The following is a 20,116-nucleotide window of genomic DNA, read 5'->3' on the forward strand; positions in this document are numbered from 1 at the left end:
GAAAAAATCACAGAAGCCATGAATGCATACACACCATTAAGAAAATATTGCAGGAGGAGGAGGATGAGGGGGATGTCAAAATGGCTAAATCTGAAGTTGGCCAGTCAAATAGAGCAGAAAAAGAGAGCATGGGATAGTTACAGAGCATTGAAAAGTGTTGAAGCATACAACAGGTACAAGTTAATCTGTAATAGTACCACAAATAAGGTTAAGAGGCCAAGGCTGCATATGAGAAAGCACTGGCTAAGAGAGCAAGGAATTTTTCATATATGTGAATACAACAAAGAAGAAAGCAAATCATATCAGACCCTTTTGCACTGGGTATGAGGAAGACTTAGATAACCCAGCTGGAGTTGCAGTTGAATTGAATAGTTACTTTACATCAGTCTTTTCTGATGAAAGACCATGCTGAGAAGAGGCTGAGCCATATGAAATTAGTGATTTTGAAATTACACACAATTGTTTTTCTAATAAACTTTCAAGCATAAAGGAAAGCAAGGCTCCTGGCATTGATAACACATACCCAGTAATTAGAGAGCCTCTGTAGCCGAGTGGTCTGGAGTGGGAGTGCGGTAGCACACACTCTTTGAGTAGACGGGAGTTCAAGCCCCTGACTGCTAAATACAGTCAATCTTCCAGTCCACACTGGACAAGCATGGCAGAGTATGATCTATTTCCCTCAACATGAATTGTTGAGGAGACTTCCATCCTGCAGTGGATTGATAATGGCTGCAGTTTACCTTTACCTTACCTAGTAATTTTGATGTAGGCCACTAGGGAATCTATTGAACCATTGAGGTTAATTATAAGGCATCTTTGGACTCAGGAGAGATTCCTTTGGATTGGAGAAGTGCCAACATATCCCCAATACATAGAGGTGGTTCTAAGAGTGATGTCAGTAACTATCAACTGGTTAGTCTGACTTTGGTGGTAGGGAATATCTTAGAGGCAATAATTAAGAGTGTGCAATCCAGGGATATTTAGATAGATATGGTATTCTGAATAACACGCAACGTGGTTTTGTTAAGGGAAAATCATGTTGGATGTAGGGAACAATTTTGACATAGTATTTGGATTTTGACAGGATATTTGATTTAATCCCTTATGACAGGTTACTGTATAGGCTGGAAGATGTTGGGATTACTGGAAAAATTCTGAAATGTATTGCTGGCTGGCTGCAGTGCAGAAGACAGAGGATTGTGATTAATGTATAAATTCTTCAGTAATGTCAGACGTGGGGTCTCCCAAGGATTGGTTCTTGGACTACCCTTGTTTCTGTTTTTCATAAATGACATCAACATTGAAATAGAAGGCTTGGTGTCAAAATTAGCAGATGACATTAGCATTAGTAGAGGCATATGATGCAAGAAAGCAAGCATATACAGCATCAGCCGAAAAAAAATAATAATAAAAACCCTTCCCATTTCACCATCCATTTGCCCCAAACGTTTGTCTAGCTCTGCCTTGAATTTATTTAAACTGTCAACTTCTACAGCGACAGATGGAAGTATGTTCCAGCAATCAACCATCTGCTGGCTAAAGGTAAATATCTGCACATCTATTCTACAACTGTCTTTCCTCACTTTGAATTTATGTCCCCTCAGGTGATTAATCTGGGCAAGAGGAAGAATCCCAACAGCATTGAGCTTGCTCAAACCATTCAAGGCCTTATACACCTCAATCAGATCACCAGTTTCCAGACACTGTAATTTGCAAAATTTAAGCCTTTCTTCATAAGAGTATCCCTTTGTTCCATTCACTAACCTTGTTGCCCTTTCCTGTACTCATTCCAGCAGCTCTACATCCTTCCTAAAATGAGGCCTCCAGACCTGTATACAAGTAAGCGTAAGTAAATTCAAGTATACAGTACTCAAGGTGTGGCTTGACCATTGCCTTATACAAAGGAATAATCACCTCCTTATCCCTGCTAGAAAAATTCCTGTATATCATTCACAAGACAACATGAGCTGCTCTTGGAGGCCATCTGCACTTCTCAGAAAACTTCATATCTGACTGTACAATTACCCCCAGGTCCTTTTCATTCTCTACTACAGTGAGTGTAGTACCACTCAGTTGATACATTACTCTGGGGTTACTGCTACCCATATGCAGTACTTTACAGTTGTCAACATTAAACTTCAGTTGCCACCCCTCAGCCAACTTTTCTGCTCAACTTTTCTAGATCCTGTTGTAGTGTACTGCCATTAACAATCCTGCCAACCTTCATATTGTCTGCAAACTTAGACATTAAGCCTGATATACATTCATCAGTATCATTAAGTGTATCCCATCCCTGCTTCTTCAGGAATAGGTTACACTTAAATGGAAAGGGTGCAAGAATATTTGCTGACGCTATCGAGGCATTGTTAGGTGGTTTGGAAAACTGCTGACTTGGGGGGGGGGATAATCAGACTAATATATTAACAGTAGCTGTTGGCAGAAGAGAAAGTGATTCTTGCACTGCTTCTATTGGAATGAGCAGCAGCCTGTAAAACAAGGTCCGGGGGGGGGGGGCTTCATAGACTGCTGGGAGTCATTGTGGAACAAGTAAATACATGGCTGTGTTAGGGTAGCTAAGAACAAGAACAGGTGTGTGTTTACTTGCATGAACACCAATGCTAGGAGTTTAGTAGATAAATTCAATGAATTTGAGGTGTTGGTCGAAACATCAAAGGCAGATATTGTTGGGATATCAGAGACATGGTGTCACACAGATATAAGGAATGCAGAATTGGAATTTGAGCAGTACAATGTGTACAGAAAGGATAGATAGGAAGGGAGTAGGGGTTATGCTATTAGTTAAGAAACACACACTAAGGAAGTGCAGCCAGTTGACATGGGTGACAGTGCAGTGTTGAGTCAGTTTGGTGTGACATAAGCACTGGGATAGCAAAATTGAGAGTAGGAGTGTGTTATAGGCCTAATGATTCTGATGAGTATAATGAACAAGTGTACAGAGAAATAGTGAGCCAATAAATCAGATTGTCTTATAATTAGGAATTTTAATTTCCCAGATATTGACTGGAACTTTTGATTGATCACTTGCACACTACAGGCTCTTGTGTAACCCCAGAGTAATGTATCAACTGTGTGATACTACTCTCAGCATGGTAGAGAATGAAAAGGACCTAGGGGTAATTGTGCAGTCAGATATGAAGTTTTCTGAGCAGTGCAGATGGTCTGCAATAGTAGCTCATGGTGTCTTGTGAATGATATATAGGAATTTTTCTAGCAGGGATAAAGAGGTGATTATCCTCTTGTATAAGGCAAAGATCAGGCCACACCTTGAGTACTGTATACAGGTCTGGAGGCCTCGTTTTAGGAAGGATGTAGAGCTGCTGGAATGAGTACAGAGAAGAGCAACAAGATTAATGAATTGAACAAAGAGACACTCTTACAAAGAATGGCTTAAGTTTTGTAAAGTACAGCGTCTGGAGACTAGGCACCTGCGAGGTGATCTGATTGAGGTGTATAATGCCTTGAATGGTTTGAGCAAGCTCAATGCTGATGGGATTCTTCCTCTTGCCCAGATTAATCACCCGAGGGGACATACTTTCAAATTGAGAAAAGATAGTTGTAGGATAGATATGTGGAAATTTGCCTTTAGCCAGCGGGTGGTTGATTGCTGGAACAAACTTCCATCTGTCATTTGTAGAAGTTGACAGCGTAAGTAAATTCAAGGCAAAACTAGACAAATATTTGGAGCAATTGGAATAATCAAATGGGAAAGGGTTTTTTTTTGGTTTTTTTTTTCTCTGTGAAGAACTAAACATTGAAGGTGAGTGTGAATATTCAGAAGGTTGGCTGCAGAAATTTAATAAGCATCATGGTATAAAATATCTGAAAATCTGTGGCAAAAAAGGTTCTGCTTGTCACGAAACAGCTAAAAATTACATTCACAAATTTGCCAAAATAATACTTGTTGAAAATTCTGATACGTTTTTTTTTTTTTTTTTTTTTTGGCTGATGCTGTATTAGCTTGCTTTCTTGCATCATATGCCTCTGCTGATGCTAAATTAATATATATAAAGAAAACAACACTGGACCCAGCACCGAACCCTGGGGCACTCCACTAATAACATTAATCCACGAAGAGCAGCGTCCATTAAGTACCACTCTGTAATCAATGGACGCTTCTTCCACTCAACTATCCCTTTATTTCATAGCAGCAATTTGCCCTTAATTTCATACTGCTCCAATTTGTACAGTAGGCTTTCATGTGCAACAGTATCAAAAGCTTTCCTAAGATTCAAATATATGATATCAAAATTATTTTTTGCATCCTTTGTGACCAGATCATAGTATCCAATCAAATTGGTCAGACATGACTTCCCCTTAACAAACCCATGCTGTGTCCAAACTATAACTGAAGCCTTGTCTAGATGATCCTGCAGTGCTTCTTTAACCAGTGCCTCCATTAATTTTCCCGGAACAGAAGTTAAAATAACAGGTCTGCAATTACTATTGTCACCCTTTGATCCTGCTTTGGGAATTGGGGTTGCATTTGCACATCTCCAGTCTATGGGTACCTCCCCTGAGTCAAATAAAGGAAGTTCTCATAATTATGGCTGAGGGTTTGATAATTTAATTTTTTAATATAACTGGATAGATCCCATCCACCCCAGGTGCCTTTCTTGTGTTTATCTTCAACAATTTCTGCTCCACTTTGCTCTCAGTTATAACAAAATCAATTAGCTTGCTGCTTAATACACCTCTGGCATTCCCCTCCCTGAATAACTGCTCATGTGTAAATGTAGATGCAAAATACTTATTCATTTTGTTAGCTGCCTGAGCAGGATTATCAACAGTTGTCCAATCTGTTTCATCCCCTTATAGAGTTTACATAAGTAAAGAACTCTTTGGTGTTTTTATTTGCATCCTTTTGTAACTTGATTACAGACCAGCTTATATCTACCGTAGGCTTCTGTGTCACCTGTTAATTTATATGTATCCCATGCATTTTTCTTCTCTGCCACGTCTCGTTAGTTCGTCTGACATAAAGATTGGTAGAGTAGTTAATGATCGGTACGAAGCTGTGCTCTGTCAGGATAACTTGAACAGACTGCAAGATTGGTCAGAATTGGTCTCTTTCAATGCAGCAAAATGTATATCTGATATCTTTCTGTCAAAATGCACTTGTCGAATAGCAACCCCAAAATAAATTATACACCTGATAGAGTGGAATTCAAAAGAGTAGAGATAGAAAGGGATCTGGGATTTATAATGTGGGCAGCTGTGAAGTTTTCTGTAAGTAGGCAGCAAGGAAAGCCCGTAGTGTTCTATCATTGATTTATTGAATGTTATCCTTTAGAGATATGGAGGTCCCACTGTATAAGGCAATTGTAAGATCATATTTGGTATACTGTGTTCATGTATGGAGACCTCATCTAAAAAGAGACATTGAAAATGTGTCTTTTTAGATGAGGTGAGATTGGCAAATGGGTGACCATATGAGAAAGAGTCTGATTATGTGGGCTACAGAACTTGGCAACCTCAGAGGTGACCTGTTTGAGGTTTATAAGGCTCTGAGCCTTATAAACCTCAAACTGGGGCTTAGAGGGGAACAGGTATCCTGTGTGTTATCAGACACTCAGCCTAAAACACTGATGGATCCAATATCTCTCTATTACAGAAGATTTAGGAGAAGTCCGGTTGGCCTGCCTCCCTAAAATCCACTCATGCACACCTTCTCGATGGTAAGCCCTGTTATGTCACTTAAGTGGCAATGAACGTGTAGAGTGGTTCTCTTCAAGACACTTGGTCAGCGTGAAGAGGAAAAGACCAAACCCTCCAGCATATGAGAGCACAACAATACAAATGGCCCTCAGTCCCCAGCAGCTTTCACTCTCCCTCTTACGGCAGCGAGAGGATCAGATTGGAAGCAGAGGGTGCTAAGAATCTCTGGGTACAACCAGGCTGCCATGCACGGAAACTGAACTTGGCCTGTTATAACGTACAATCACTCATCGGTGAAGACAGGATATTAGAGCTGGAAAAGGAATTAGAAAATGTGAATTGTAATATCATCGGTTTGGCTGAAACAAGAAGAAGAAATGAATCACTTATAAGTTTATCAAGTGGAAATCTGCTGTACACCAATGGAAACAGTGAAAGGAGTGAAGGTGGAGTTGGGTTTCTGGTCCATAAAGATTTTAAAAACAACATTTTGGAATTCAAAAGTACATCACCAAGGGTGTCAAGACTAATACTCAACATTTCTAAGAGGTACAAGCTAAAGATTATAATGATTTATGCACCAACATCGAGCCATGATGATGAAGAGGTTGAAGAAATGTACACCGAAATTGAGAGTCTTCTAGATGAGCAGAAAACCCACTACACTATTATTATGGGGGACTTCAATGCTAAGGTTGGAAAAAGGCAAAACAGCGCAGAAAGAGGAACTATAGGAAATTTTGGAATTGGTGAAAGAAATAAAAGAGGTGAAAGACTTGTGGAATTTGCAGAATCTCAAGGACTGTCAGTAATGAACACTTTTTTTCAAGAAAAGGGTGAACAGAAAGTGGACATGGAAGAGTCCAAATGGATTAACAACTAATGAAATCGACTTCATCTTCACTAACAGAAGATATATTGTGAATGATGTTACCCTCCTGAATAAGGTAAATGTTGGAAGTGATCAGAGAATGGTAAGATGTACACTTGATATAGATGTAGGAAAGGAAAGGAAAAACTGACTCGGGTAAATAATACAAAGGTCTTTGAGATAACAGAAGAGGAGAAAAAGCAGTATGTACTGGAACTTAAGAACAAGTTTGAGCTTCTGCAGACTGCTCAGGACCAAGATATCGACGAGGAATATTACAACTTTCTGAAAGTGATGAAGCCCAAGAAACCTATAGGGAAACAGAAATCCAAAGAAGAAAAAATTAGTCAAGAAACACTTGTCATGATGAACCGAAGACGACAAATGAAGAGCAAGAAAAACGCTGACAGGGAGAAAATTGAGTATACTCAGTTATGCAAAGCCATTAGAAAGAGACTCAGAGGACATAAGAAGATTTAACACAAGAAAAGTAGAACAAGCATTAAGGGAAAACAAAGGATTTAAATCAGCAGCCATGAGCAGTAATACAGAAAGACAAATGATACTGAAACTGAAGAATAGCGATGGTGTACTTATAAACAACAGAGAAGGCATAATTCAAATAGCAGAAGACTACTATAGAGAATTATACAAGGACCGAGTGAATGATACCAGCAGTGGGGAAGATGGATTGCAAAGTAGCAACACATACGACATACCCGATATTCTTCCTGATGAGGTAGAACATGCATTGAAGAAAATGAAGAATCGGAAAGCCCCGGGGGAAGATGAAGTTACTGTAGAGTTGTTAAAATTGGGAGGAAGAGACATAACACAAAAACTGGCAAGGCTCTTCACAAAGTGCATTAGAAAAGGTGTGACGCCTAAGCAGTGGAATAATGCAATCATAGTTTTGCTGCATAAGAAAGGAGATAAATTGGAAATTATAGACCAATTAGCTTGGACAGGATTCTCAACTATGGATCACCTTCACGTAATATCACAGCTAATGGAGAAAGCAAATGAATATAAAACACCATTATGCCTGGCATTTGTGGATTATGAAAAGGCATTTGACTCCATACAGCATAAGGCAATGTTTCGGGCACTGGAAAGACAAGGCATAGATACCTCATATATTATGATTTTGAAGAAAATATATGAGAGTGCTACCTCCTTTATTAGACTAGACAAAGACAGTAGCAAATTTAAAATCGAGAAAGGAGTTCGACAAGGAGACACAATATCTCCGAAGCTGTTTACTGCTGCCCTTGAGGAAGCTTTCAGAAGATTAGACTGGTCACAGAAAGGAGTCAATGTGAACGGAGAGTACCTAAACCATTTACGATTTGCAGATGACATTGTGGTTATAAGCCACGATCCCAAAGAATTAGAGGAAAATCTTAATCAGTTATGCACAGTTAGTAAGGATTTTGGACTAAAGATGAATATGGCTAAAACAAAAGTAATGATGAACAAGTACGCCACAGAAAGGGAAATAATGATTGAAGGAGCAGTAATTGAAAAGGTGGAGTCATATACTTATCTGGGACAAGTTATTAGCTGTAATAATGATAAATGGCTGGAAGTCAAGAGAAGAATAAATTTTGGATGGATAGCATTCAGGAAATATAGTCACATACTGAAGAGCAATATCCCAGTTTGTCTGAAATGTAAAATAATGAATCAATGTATACTCCCCACCATGACTTATGGAAGTGAAACTTGGGCACTCACCAAAAGAATGGAAGAGAAGCTGAGAACTACACAGCAAAGAATGGAACGAATTATATTGGGAATCAGACTGTTAGATAAGAAGAGAAACACATGGATTAGGCAGCAAACTCAAGTAAAGGACATTCTTATCAAAACTAAAGAACTAAAATGGTCTTGGGCAGGACACATAGCTCGAAGACATGGTGACAGATGGACTAAGAAAATAACAGAATGGTACCCAAGAGGAGCTAGAAGAAAACCTGGAAGACAAAGGCGGAGATGGATAGATGAAATTCATGAGTTTTTGGGTAGTAAATGGATGGCCAGTGCTCAAAACAGAAGGAACTAGAAAGTTGCTGGAGAGGCCTTCATCCTGCAGTGGATTGAAAATGGCTGATGATGATGAAGGCTCTGAGAGGGGTTAGTAAAATGAAGGAAAATTTCTCTGTTATAAAGAATCCAAAACTCAAGGGCATAAATTCAAATTTCAGGTGAAGAGCTTTAGACTAGATTGTAGGAAGTTTTCTTTTAGCCAGCAAGTTGTTGATTGCTGAAAGTGGTTTCCTTCACAGATAGTTGATGCTGACGGTTTGAATAAATTCAGAGGTCAACTGGATAGTTACCTATGTGAAGAAGAAAGCACCTTTCATGTGAAAAAAAAGAACTTTCTCAAAAAAATTTTAGATTTTTTTTTTTTTTTTCTCACCAGATACTATAGTATACCCACGAGAAGATTAAAAGAGAAATGAGTGAATGTATTACAGGATTAATTATTTTCTTAGAAATAATATCTGCACTATATTTTTAGAAAAAGCACTAAACCTGAAAATCACTTCTGTATTATTATTTCATTTATTTATTTATTATTATTATTTTTTTTTTCTGAATAGTGTGTGATAAATTGAAATAACTTTAATTTTTTTCCCTTAGGTCTTAGGTCAAACTCAAGATCATCGTTATAGAGTTCTTGTTGCTGCAGCTAAAAATATCAAGAGTTGGTTTGTCAAAGTGCGCAAAATTAAAGCCATATATCACACTCTTAATCTCTTCAATTTGGATGTGACTCAAAAATGCCTCATTGCAGAATGTTGGTGTGCCTGTTCAGATCTTGATAAGATCCAAATGGCATTATGTAGAGGAACGGTTAGTATTTAAACTTTCATTCTCTTTGCTGATTTCATGAGTAACAATCAATTTGCAAATAATTACATGGTGTAAAATGTTCCTCAGACAGAGGGTAAGCAATTTCCATATTTTTATTTTGGTAAGCCCTGAAGCAAGAAGAAAATTAAAAAAAAAAAAAAAAAAAACATATATATATATATATACAGTAGACTCTCGATTTTCCAGGATAGATGGTAAAAAACAAATCCTGGATAATCGATTTCCCGATTAATCCAAAAATACAGAAGTCCCCGACATATGTAAGAGATACGTTCGAAGAATTCTTACTTCGTCGAGTTTTACGTAACTCGGGAATGACTAATAACATATTGCTACTCTATTGTTATTGACAAATCTGAATTCAGCGTGATATTTGTTAATGTTTGACCATTTTCATACATCCGATTATTAGAAAATTATTAGTTTATTCATTTTCTTGGTAGATTTACTAGTAAGCAATGTCACTTATTCTCTTAGTCGGCACCATGATAACAGTCAAAATGAAATTTTCTATAAAGAACTTCACAGGGTTAAGGCAAAAACCCACTATTATCATCCTGTGCAAGCTCACATTTTGCTAAAGCACATTTCTGGAGGTCACTACCATAAAGCAATAAAAACAATTTGCACTTTTCGTGTTATTGGGCTTTTCTGTTCATGCATCTAATTATAAACGGATAATAACTCGACCTTATTGCATTTGCAAAAATACCGATAGCTGGAATTCTGTGGGTTTTTACATTATTATGGTGAAATGTGTTTCCCTTTCACTGAAATCTTCAGTCATATATAAAAAAAAAAAAAAAAAAACCATAAATAAATTGTAAGAATCTTCTCTTCTTTCCTATTTTTTTGCTTGTTACTCCATGTCTCACTTGTGCAAATTGTGTGTGCCGTGATCGTCGTTATTGATTGCTTATTTTATTTATTTATTATTTTTGTTTGTTTTAAATTTTACAATACTAAAAAAAAAAAAAAAAAATTACATAAATCCGTAGTTGCGTAAGTCAGGGACTTACTGTGTTGAAAAATGTCCAGCAATCTACGTAAAAAAATTATAGCGATAGATAAAAAAACAAAAAACTTATCACGCACTACTCACATGTCCAAATACAATGCTTCCCTTTATTTTTTGCGATGTCGATTTTAAGTCTAATATCTTTCGTATATTTTTTACGATGTTGCGTATGGTTTGGTCCCCGACATTATAATGGTTCATTATAGATTTAACGGATGCACTGTTTTCAGACTTTTGAATAATTTCAAGTTTTTGTTTAACTGAAAGCGAACAAAAAAAATAAATAAATAAAATAAAAAAAAATTGACATCCATGACATAAATAATGAAACAAAATTTGTCCTATTGCGGTGCAATGGAACACAACAATTGCAACGCACTAAAACAGACTAAACATTTGTTCTTTTTACCTTTCTATTTATTACTTGAATTTTGATTTCTGGTTGTTTTTTTTTTTTTTTTTTTTTAATTTGGAATCTTGAAGCGTCGCGGTTAATCCGATCCCGGTAAATCGAGAGTCTGCTGTATATATATATTGCTGATGAGTTAAAAACAGTGGAAACAAAGGGAAAATAAAAATAGACATGTGTCAAATACACCAAAGTACACAAAGGATGCAGATGTACAGTGGATTCCAGTTATTTGGGCCACTGGTTAATCGGGGCAGCCGTTTTTTTTGGGGCAAGTCTTAAAAAACAGAACCCAATTGAGAAAATAGCCAGGGTTTACTTCACTTAATTGGGACAACACGACGTTTAATTGCGGCAGGAGACCGCAGCACTGGAGATTACCCTACGATTGTCTCCAACCGTACCATGCGGTTCGGTCGGATTTCTGGAGGTCACAACCATAAAACAATGAAAACAATTAGCACTCACCTGTTTATTGGGCTTTTCTGTTAGTGCAATCTATCATAAATGGATAGTAAACTCAATCTTATTGAATTTGTGATAATACTGACAGCTGGAATTCTGTGGGTTATTATGGTGAAATGTGTTTACACTTCCCTGAAATCTTCAATCATATAAAAAAATTAATTTTCAGAATCTTTATTAACTTGTTAGAATCCTATTAACTTGTTACTCCGTTCTCACTTGCACATATCGTGTTACTTGCAATTTGTGTGCGTCGTGTTTTTTGTTATTGATTGCTTATCTTTATACTGTTTTAAATTTTAGCCCACACCCACAAATGTCAGTGAACAGAAATGTCAACTAGTAAGTATGTACATATTACAGTACATATTAATTATTCCGATTATCACATATATTCTTCCGATTTTCACATATCATTTAATTTTTTAATTGGTAAGGTAATAAAGGGTAAATTTGTGCTTAATATATCTTTACTTTTATAGCCTGTGGATAATATTCCTCCTATTTTCGCTAATTAGAATCACTGTTTAATAGAATTAAAATTCAATTCACAAACGTGATCACAATGACCAGCTCTTACTACACATCGTATAGTGAATGGTACTTTACTGTCGTGAGTCCATCGTAACGTGGTGCCTCTGTAGCCAGGTGGGCAGGAGCAGCAGCAGTGCATAGCACACACTTCTTGATTAGATCGGGGTTCAAGCCCCTGCCCACCAAATACGGAGGATGCGGAAAGGTCAGGGAATGACCACTGCATATCCCCGGAGCAATATGGCCTTAGTTGCTAATGCTCCTAAAAACCCAAATGACAAACAAACAAACATCGTAACGTGATTTTATTGTACAGTGAACCAATTGTAAAGCGGGGATTCCTTCGTATTTTTAACTATTTACGTGAAACTTCAGATAATCGGGGCAGCCATTTAATTGGATCAAAATGCACTAGTCCCAATGTGTCTCAAATAACTGGAATCGACTGTATATAAATGCATATTATAATAAATATAAAGATGTAAGTATGAGTTAGATGAAAAGCCAAAAAGGGATAATAGCCGAAACATAAAAAATATTTTAAAGGAAGTAACCTGTTAAATAAATAAATTAATTAATTAAATTGACCTATAAAATAAAATAACGGTAGCTGGCATCAGATAATGGTGGATAAATTTAGCCATAGTTCAAAAAAAGGGGAATAGAACAAAAATACAATTAAATTCGATGTCAGTGAAAATAAAAGTTGATACATGATCAGGTTTTCCATGTAACTCATACTTACCTTCACCTTTATATTTATTATAATATATATATATATATATATATACACACACACACACACTGAGTGATCACTGAATTATGACCACCCCTATGAAAACTGAATGCAACCCGTTGACCGCGTGAGGTACGAGGTGTTGCTTGTCTAAATGTATCTTCACGTTCCTTTATATGGGCAACAGCATCCATTATGCAAGCTAGCAGATCATCTTTTGTATCCACCTTTCTTCTGTACACTTCACTCTTCATCAACCCCATAAACAAAAATCTAATAGGGTTAGGTCTGGAGATCTTGGTGGCCAGTTAATGGCACCACCACGACCAATCCACCGATTAGGGAAAATTCGTTCCAGTTGTTGCTTCACACGTCTGGTAGAATGGGAAGGGGCCCCATCGTGCTGAAAGTACATATGCTGAAAGCACACTGTGTGGCCAAAGGAACGTCCTCTAGTTGTTCACCTAATGTATTTTACAAAAATTGAAGGTAATTGTGTCCTGTCATTCAATGTTCTAAAATAACGGGACCTATGAACGGGTTATCGATCATACCGCACCACACGTTGATTGAGAAACAAACTTGGAAATTTGTTTCCACTGTACCATGTGAATTCTCGTGCGACCATCGATAAGTATTACGTGTATTGTTGATTCCATTCCGGGTAAACCTGGCTTCATCAGTAAATAGTATTGATGGAAGCACTTCACAATTGGCATTTAACCAATGACAAAATTCAAGACTCGTGGCACCGTCCCCTATGTGAAGATTTTGCACAGCTATGGGTGAAATAGGTACAAGCCCTCTTCACGTAGTGTTTGCCATACACATGTTGAAACACCGAGATATGAAGAAAGTCTTCGTGTGCTAATTGTAGGACTACGCTGAACCATGTTCAGAATGTGTTCCCTTTCCTGCACATTTTCTTGGCATCCTCGTTCAGATGAAACATGAGCAGTGGGAAGCATGCCACTTTCACGCAATGTGTTGAAAACTTTGGAAAACACTCTACGATCCAGAATTCGACGTATTGGAAAGTGCCGATGGTATCCTTCAACAGCAGCAGGGGCACTACCATCGCAGAAGCCGTAAACATACAGCATATCGGCAGTAGTAAAAATGTGCGGCATTTTTAGCAAACACTTCTACAATTAGAACTGACAACTGACGCTACTCACTGATTCACTTCTACAGTCACAACAGTCAACTGATAACTGGCAACTGACAATCAAATGGCACAGTCTTGATGGGAGGGAAGGAAAATATTGCGTGCCAATTTCAAAACAAATGCACATTAAAGTAGCTCTATCTCAGAAACCATTCGGGATAGGGCACATGTTCATATGAACTTTTTTGCTTAAAATGACCTATCTTTTCACCTCCTGGAATATTGACCTTTCCTCCTGGGACACCCTGTATATATGCCTTTAGAAATAATAAATTCTTTTGAGTGATCTTTCAGATGTGCCTGAGTGTAGTTAACTCAAGAATCTGAAATAATGGGAATGAACCAATGGGTTTTTTTGTGTGTGTATGTGTGCATGTGCAGTTTGTTACTGTGGTTTGAGGTTAAACAAAGACTAGAACATTTACGTTACACTTCTAAATAGTTGTTTCTGGTTTTATTTGATTTATAGGACATCAGTGGAAGCAGTGTTCCTTCAATTCTCCATCGAATGGAAGCTAAAGAGATACCACCTACCTTTAATCGTACAAATAAATTTACAAAAGGCTTTCAAAATATTGTGGATGCTTATGGTGTTGCAAAGTACAGGGAAGTTAACCCAGGTAACCATTAGTGTATCTTAAGTATTATTACTGTTATGTCAAAAAAATTTATGTCCAGAATAAGAAACTGGAATATATACAATTTATTTAAGAAAAGTGGTACTTTCTTGTTATATTCCACTTTAGTAATCATCAGAAGATAGTCTTATTTTTCTCTGAACTCCTTTTTAAGGTGTTAGTTAATCTGAACTTTCATTCCTATTAACTTATAAATGAAAGAAATTACAACTGATCCATAAGCACAAAGCATTTTAAAATTATTTTTGTTTATTATTCAAGAATTGAACTCTGACTTCACTATGTTTAACTTAAGTTATCCATAATTAACTTATATTGTCAATGAATTATATAATTAAATCTATAGGATATATTTTTATTCATATGAATTATTGGTATGGCTGTAGCAAGTCTATAAAACTGAAACTAGACTTATTTGTAATATTTTACCTGTTTTATTTATCTATTTATATAGCTTTATATACCATCATTACTTTTCCTTTCCTTTTTGCTGTGATGTTTGGAGATGCTGGTCATGGTTTGCTTATGACCTTGTTTGCCTTATGGATGGTTCTCAAAGAAAAAGCTTTGGCATCAGAAAAAACAGATAATGAGGTAACTGAATAAATGAACTTTATTCTCTTGTCGTTACTATTTTACAAATAGCTACTTTTTTTCATGCATTCTGACCAAAATATTGAGATAATATTGCCTAATGAGCAGGAGAAATTTAAACAAAACTAAAGTTAAAAGTAATGTGAGGATATACTGTGGTACAAATTTCTGATCACAAATTGTTGACATTTTGTCTGTCCCTTTTTGTATGCTTGGTGGGAAGGGAGCATCCAAATTTTTTTTCATTATATTTCTTACATGATGTATGCATTGTTTATAATTACTTTAACCATCATTACCTTAAACCTGTACTCATGTGTGGTTTTGAACTATATGCATGTCTATATTATTTCTCACTCATGCAGTAAAAAGTTTTAACTGTATATATTGTTTTCAGATCTATCTAGTTAAGTAACTACGTACTTATACCTAAAAAAAAGGTTTTGTTTCTTAGCAGTTCTACTACTAATACAGGTAGGCCCCACTTTACGATGCTTCAATTTACGGCTTTTCACATTAATGCCCTTTTAAAATAATAATGAAAAAATAATAAAAATAATATATATATATATATATATATATATATATATATATATATATGTATGTAAAATTTGAAAGCACAAGAGTAAAACACAGCACAGGAAATGGGTACATAGACAGCACTAGTGTCACTGTCACTTGCTTTCACCTCGTCCACCAATATGCACGTGTTGTGAGCTGTGCCTTAAAGTTTAATTTCCTGTGTTCATTAGTGCCTTATTATTTTAAATAAATTGTGCAACCATGTCTTCTAAACGTAGTGGTGAATCTGTGCCTGCACACATTTAAAAAAGCCGCAAATCTCTAACAATTGAAGTAAAAATGGACGTTATTCGTCATATGGAATCTGGTGAGCAGTGTTCGGAGGTGTGCAAGACCTTAAATTTAGCACCTTCTACTGTTATGACCATTATCAATAATCCTGAGAAGGTAAAGCAATCACATACAGGAATTGTTAATGTAAGCGTTTCTAGAACAACTTATTCAAGGAGTGAGACAATGAAGAAGTTATTAGTGCTGTGGATAGACGATATGAACCAAAATAATATTCCTGTAACACAGGTAGTGGTTATGGACAAGGCTAGGAGTTTGTTCAATGAAATTAATGAGAAACTGAATCATTTTCAGCTATTAGGGGCTGGTTTTCTTGGACCAGAATTCACAATGTAAAAATTACTGGTGAGGCAGCTAGGCCCATGCTGCAGGTGTTGAGGAATATTCTCCCATATTCCCAAAGTTAACGGATGAAGGCAGCTACACCCCAGACTTGGTCTTTAATGTTGATGAAACGGGATTGTACTGGAAAAAGATGCCTGGTAGGACATACATAGCCTGTGGTCTGCCTCTGGTTATAAGGCTGGAAAAGATCGACTTACATTACTTCTGGATGGTAATGCATCAGGCACTTTTAAGTTAAAGCCGATGTTGGCATACCATTCAGAGAATCCACATGTTATGAAAAGCATTGTGAAGGCTCATCTTGCTGTTTTCTGGTGCTTTAATAAGAAGGCATGGATGACCCAGACCCTTTTTGGTGAATGGTATACCCTTCATACTTTTGTCCAGAGGTGACCCAATTTTGTGCAACAAACAACTTGCCCAAAAACATTGTTTTAATCCTTGACAATGCTCCAGGACATCCAGCCGACCTTGAAGATATCCCTAACGATTTTCTCAATGTGAAAGTTGTTTATTTGCTACCTAACACCACTTCACTGTTGCAGCCAATGGATAAGGTTGTTATCGTGATCTTCAAGGTGTACTATTTACATATGACCTTCAAAGGGATTGTCGAGGCAGTGCAGGCATCTAACTCAGTGACTGCGAGGGACTGCTGGAGGTCCTACAACATCATTAAGGCCATAAGTAATATTGCTGCAGCCAGGAAAGAAGTGCCACAATTATGCACAAATGGCTTTTGGAGTAAATTGTGGCCTGATACAGTGTCTTACTTTCTTGAGTTTGAGCCAGTTTCAGTAATGGCTGAAGATGTCACTCGGATGGCTGAGTATGTTGGCCTTGACAAGGCTGACATTGATGTCAGTGAATTGCCACAAAGCCATGGTGACCCTCTTTCAAAGGAGGTCTTAGAGGAGCTGGCTGCTCAACTGGCTAAACAGGATTCTGAGGAGGAAGAGGAAAAGCAGGATGTTGGGCCAATTAGGATCCTCACCACAAAGACACTTCAGTCAGCTTTGGCACAAATACAAACAGGCTATGAAACTGTGATAATGCTCCAGACTGGGAACGTAGCTCTTCCATCCAAAGAGCTATTGAGTCTCTCTCTCTTCTACAATATGTTAGAAGAGAGAAAGAAAAAGACTCAACAGATGTCACTGCTGCAGTTCTTTTCTAAGATCAAAGAACTTTCAGAACCGGTTGACCCATCAGGCCCATCCCATTAACGATGCCCCATTACTCCAATGTCAAAGAACATCAATTGGGGGGGGGGCGCAGACAGTGGCATTACTACATACTCCAAAGATGGCTTTACAGGAATGAAATAGTAATTTAAATTTTTATTTTATTACTCATATTTTACCTATAAATATTATTTATATCTCATAATTATAAAATGACCATATTTATTTAATATAAAAAACACTTATATTAACTCTTATGATCCAATTTTCGTAGTAAACAAACCTATCTGATTTAAATACATTATAATTTTTCCTTGACACTGCTTCGGCCAACGAACCTGAGGGGGTGGAACATAGCTCCAGTGTAAATCGGGACCTACCTGTACAGTGATTAAAAAGGAATGTAGGGGATAACACTGTAAGGTTAGGGTTACTGGAAGCTGTTAAAATCAAATTCCCTTTCAAGTTGCTGACTAGCTTAGTGGTATCATCTTGGTGTTGTGCCAGATATTAGATAGAATAATCAATTTGGAACATACTAGTTTCAAAGAAATAGAGCTGTCAAAAGCTTTTTTTTTGTTTTTTTTTTTAAATTTATAGTATACCACATTTAAAAAAAGGACTTAAATTTTTAATCATTTAAAACATTACAAGAGGAGATAAATGTAGTCATCAAACCATATAGCACATAAACTGCCATACCATTAATAACTAGACACCCATCCATTGATAGCCGTGTCCTCCTGCGAACCACTTGTCAGACACAACTATAAATATGCTCGTAAAATTTTGAATGCAAGATGCCAATGTCAGTGGAGTTAATAGACTTCTAGTGCAGAATGATAATAAAACGTAAATAATCAGTCTGTTTGTGACATCTAAGTTGACTGATTGCTAGTGCTGTGATCTGCAAATAGAAGTAGACTTGTGCTGAAACAACCTGGAAAACCTCCAAAGCTGATGGGACATTACAAGAGAGTGCTGCAAAGAGTCGCCCTCTAGGGGTACAGGTTGACATTGCCCATGGCACGCGAGTAGGCGCCTGGTTTGTCAGGCTGGGTTGAGTGGTCGTATGTAGTATGCCATTAAATAAAAACAAATGATGCTTTTTATAATGATATTCAGCACACCGAACTGAATATTCCGAATTCGCGCCAGTCTACACAGACGGTTCGAAGTCGGAATCATATGTGGGATCTGCTGCTGTCTTCACAGACACCACTATATCAGAGCAGATTCCATCTGATTGCAGCATATTTAGTGCAGAGCTGCACGCTGTAGAGTTAGCCTTGGATCATATTAGTAAATGCGAATACCAACGGTTCATTTTATACTCCGACTCTCTTAGCATGTTGCAGGCTTTAATATCTGTCAGGTATAATCCTCATCCAGTTCTGTCTAGCATTCAGCAGAAGATTCACGTTCTCCATGAACGTGAATATGACATCCGCTTCTGCTGGATTCCCAGCCACATTGGGATTAGGGGAAATGATTTGGCTGACGCCGCAGCCAAATCAGCAATTCCCAATAATAACCGCTGCCTGTTAGCCCCTATACAGACTACAGGCAAATAGTTCATCAAAAGGTACATTCCCAATGGCAGGATTCGTGGAATAGACAGACTGCGAATAAATTATATCGTATAAAGCCTGTAATTGAACCGTGGCAGTCTAGTCTGCGCAGGAATCGTAAGGAGGAAGTTGTTCTAGCTCGCCTCCGAATAGGACATAGTCATCTTACACATTCTTTTCTGCTGAGGGCAGATGACTGTCCTATGTGCGAGAACTGTGGCACCATTTTATCTATTCATCATATTTTAATTGAATGTCGAGATTTTAGCAATATCCGTTGTACCGCTTTTAACCATCTGACTGAGCCATATACACTCAGTCAGATTTTATCCGACAATGACCATGTGTCTGCTATTTTTAATTTTCTAAAATTAGTTAACCTTTTTACTCATATTTAAAAAATCTTATTATTTTTTAAGATTTACTACTGTTACAGTTTATACTTGTTTTTATAATGTGACGTAGTGACCTAATTCACTAGGTCACTGACAGTATTTACTTTTTATAACTAGGGTTTGGCGCATTATAGCCATAGCTGCTGATGCGCCAATAAAAACTCAATCAAATCAAAATCAAAAAAGCCCATGGCACACACGGGCTCCCAATTAGATGATTGGGATACATGTCAGCACCAGTACGGTGTGCAGGATGCTGCATGATATAGACTACCACAGTCGAGCAGCCATCCACAAGCCACTAATCACTCTGTTGCCAGATACCATCTAGCTTGGTGTAAAGCCTACCATTCTTAGATAATAGATAAATGGAAAGCTGCGCTTTGAAGTATCAAGTTTGGCACATGGTCTACCAGTCTGATAGTGCCTGGATTTGGTAGTTGTACAGAGAAAGCTACCTTCCAGACTGTATTGTCCCAACAATGGAAGTTTAGCAGAGGCAACGTGGTCTGGGCTGTTCTTTCATGATTTGACCTGAGACCATTGGTTGTGTTTGACAAATCCATGAGTATTGAGGTCTGTCTAGACATCCTGGACAATAATGAGTTATCTACATTGTGGCAACACATCGGGGAGAGGCCCATACCTTTACCACAGGACACTGCACATATTGTGATGGACTAGTTTGAGGCATCAGCATCAAAAAGTTGGACACCAGCCCAGAGTTCTGACCTCAGTCTTATAGAGAATTAATTGGCT

At 37.5% G+C, this 20,116-nt stretch overlaps 1 protein-coding gene across 3 annotated transcripts in view; it reads left to right on the forward strand.

The window, feature by feature from the left end:
- The window catches only part of Vha100-1 (V-type ATPase subunit a family protein Vha100-1), a 207,513-nt gene that overhangs the window by 95,032 nt on the left and 92,365 nt on the right, over positions 1–20,116 (forward strand). For all 3 annotated transcript variants that reach the window (XM_090375739.1, XM_090375724.1, XM_090375730.1), the window contains exons 9-11: positions 9,194–9,406; positions 14,227–14,377; positions 14,850–14,989. In XM_090375739.1, coding sequence (XP_090231865.1) covers positions 9,194–9,406; positions 14,227–14,377; positions 14,850–14,989 — 504 coding nt within the window. The remainder of the gene's footprint in view (positions 1–9,193; positions 9,407–14,226; positions 14,378–14,849; positions 14,990–20,116) is intronic.

The sequence above is a fragment of the Mastigoproctus giganteus genome, chromosome 1 (assembly GCF_048544385.1).
Source record: "Mastigoproctus giganteus isolate SK-2022 chromosome 1, ASM4854438v1, whole genome shotgun sequence".
NCBI lineage: Eukaryota > Metazoa > Arthropoda > Arachnida > Uropygi > Thelyphonidae > Mastigoproctus > Mastigoproctus giganteus.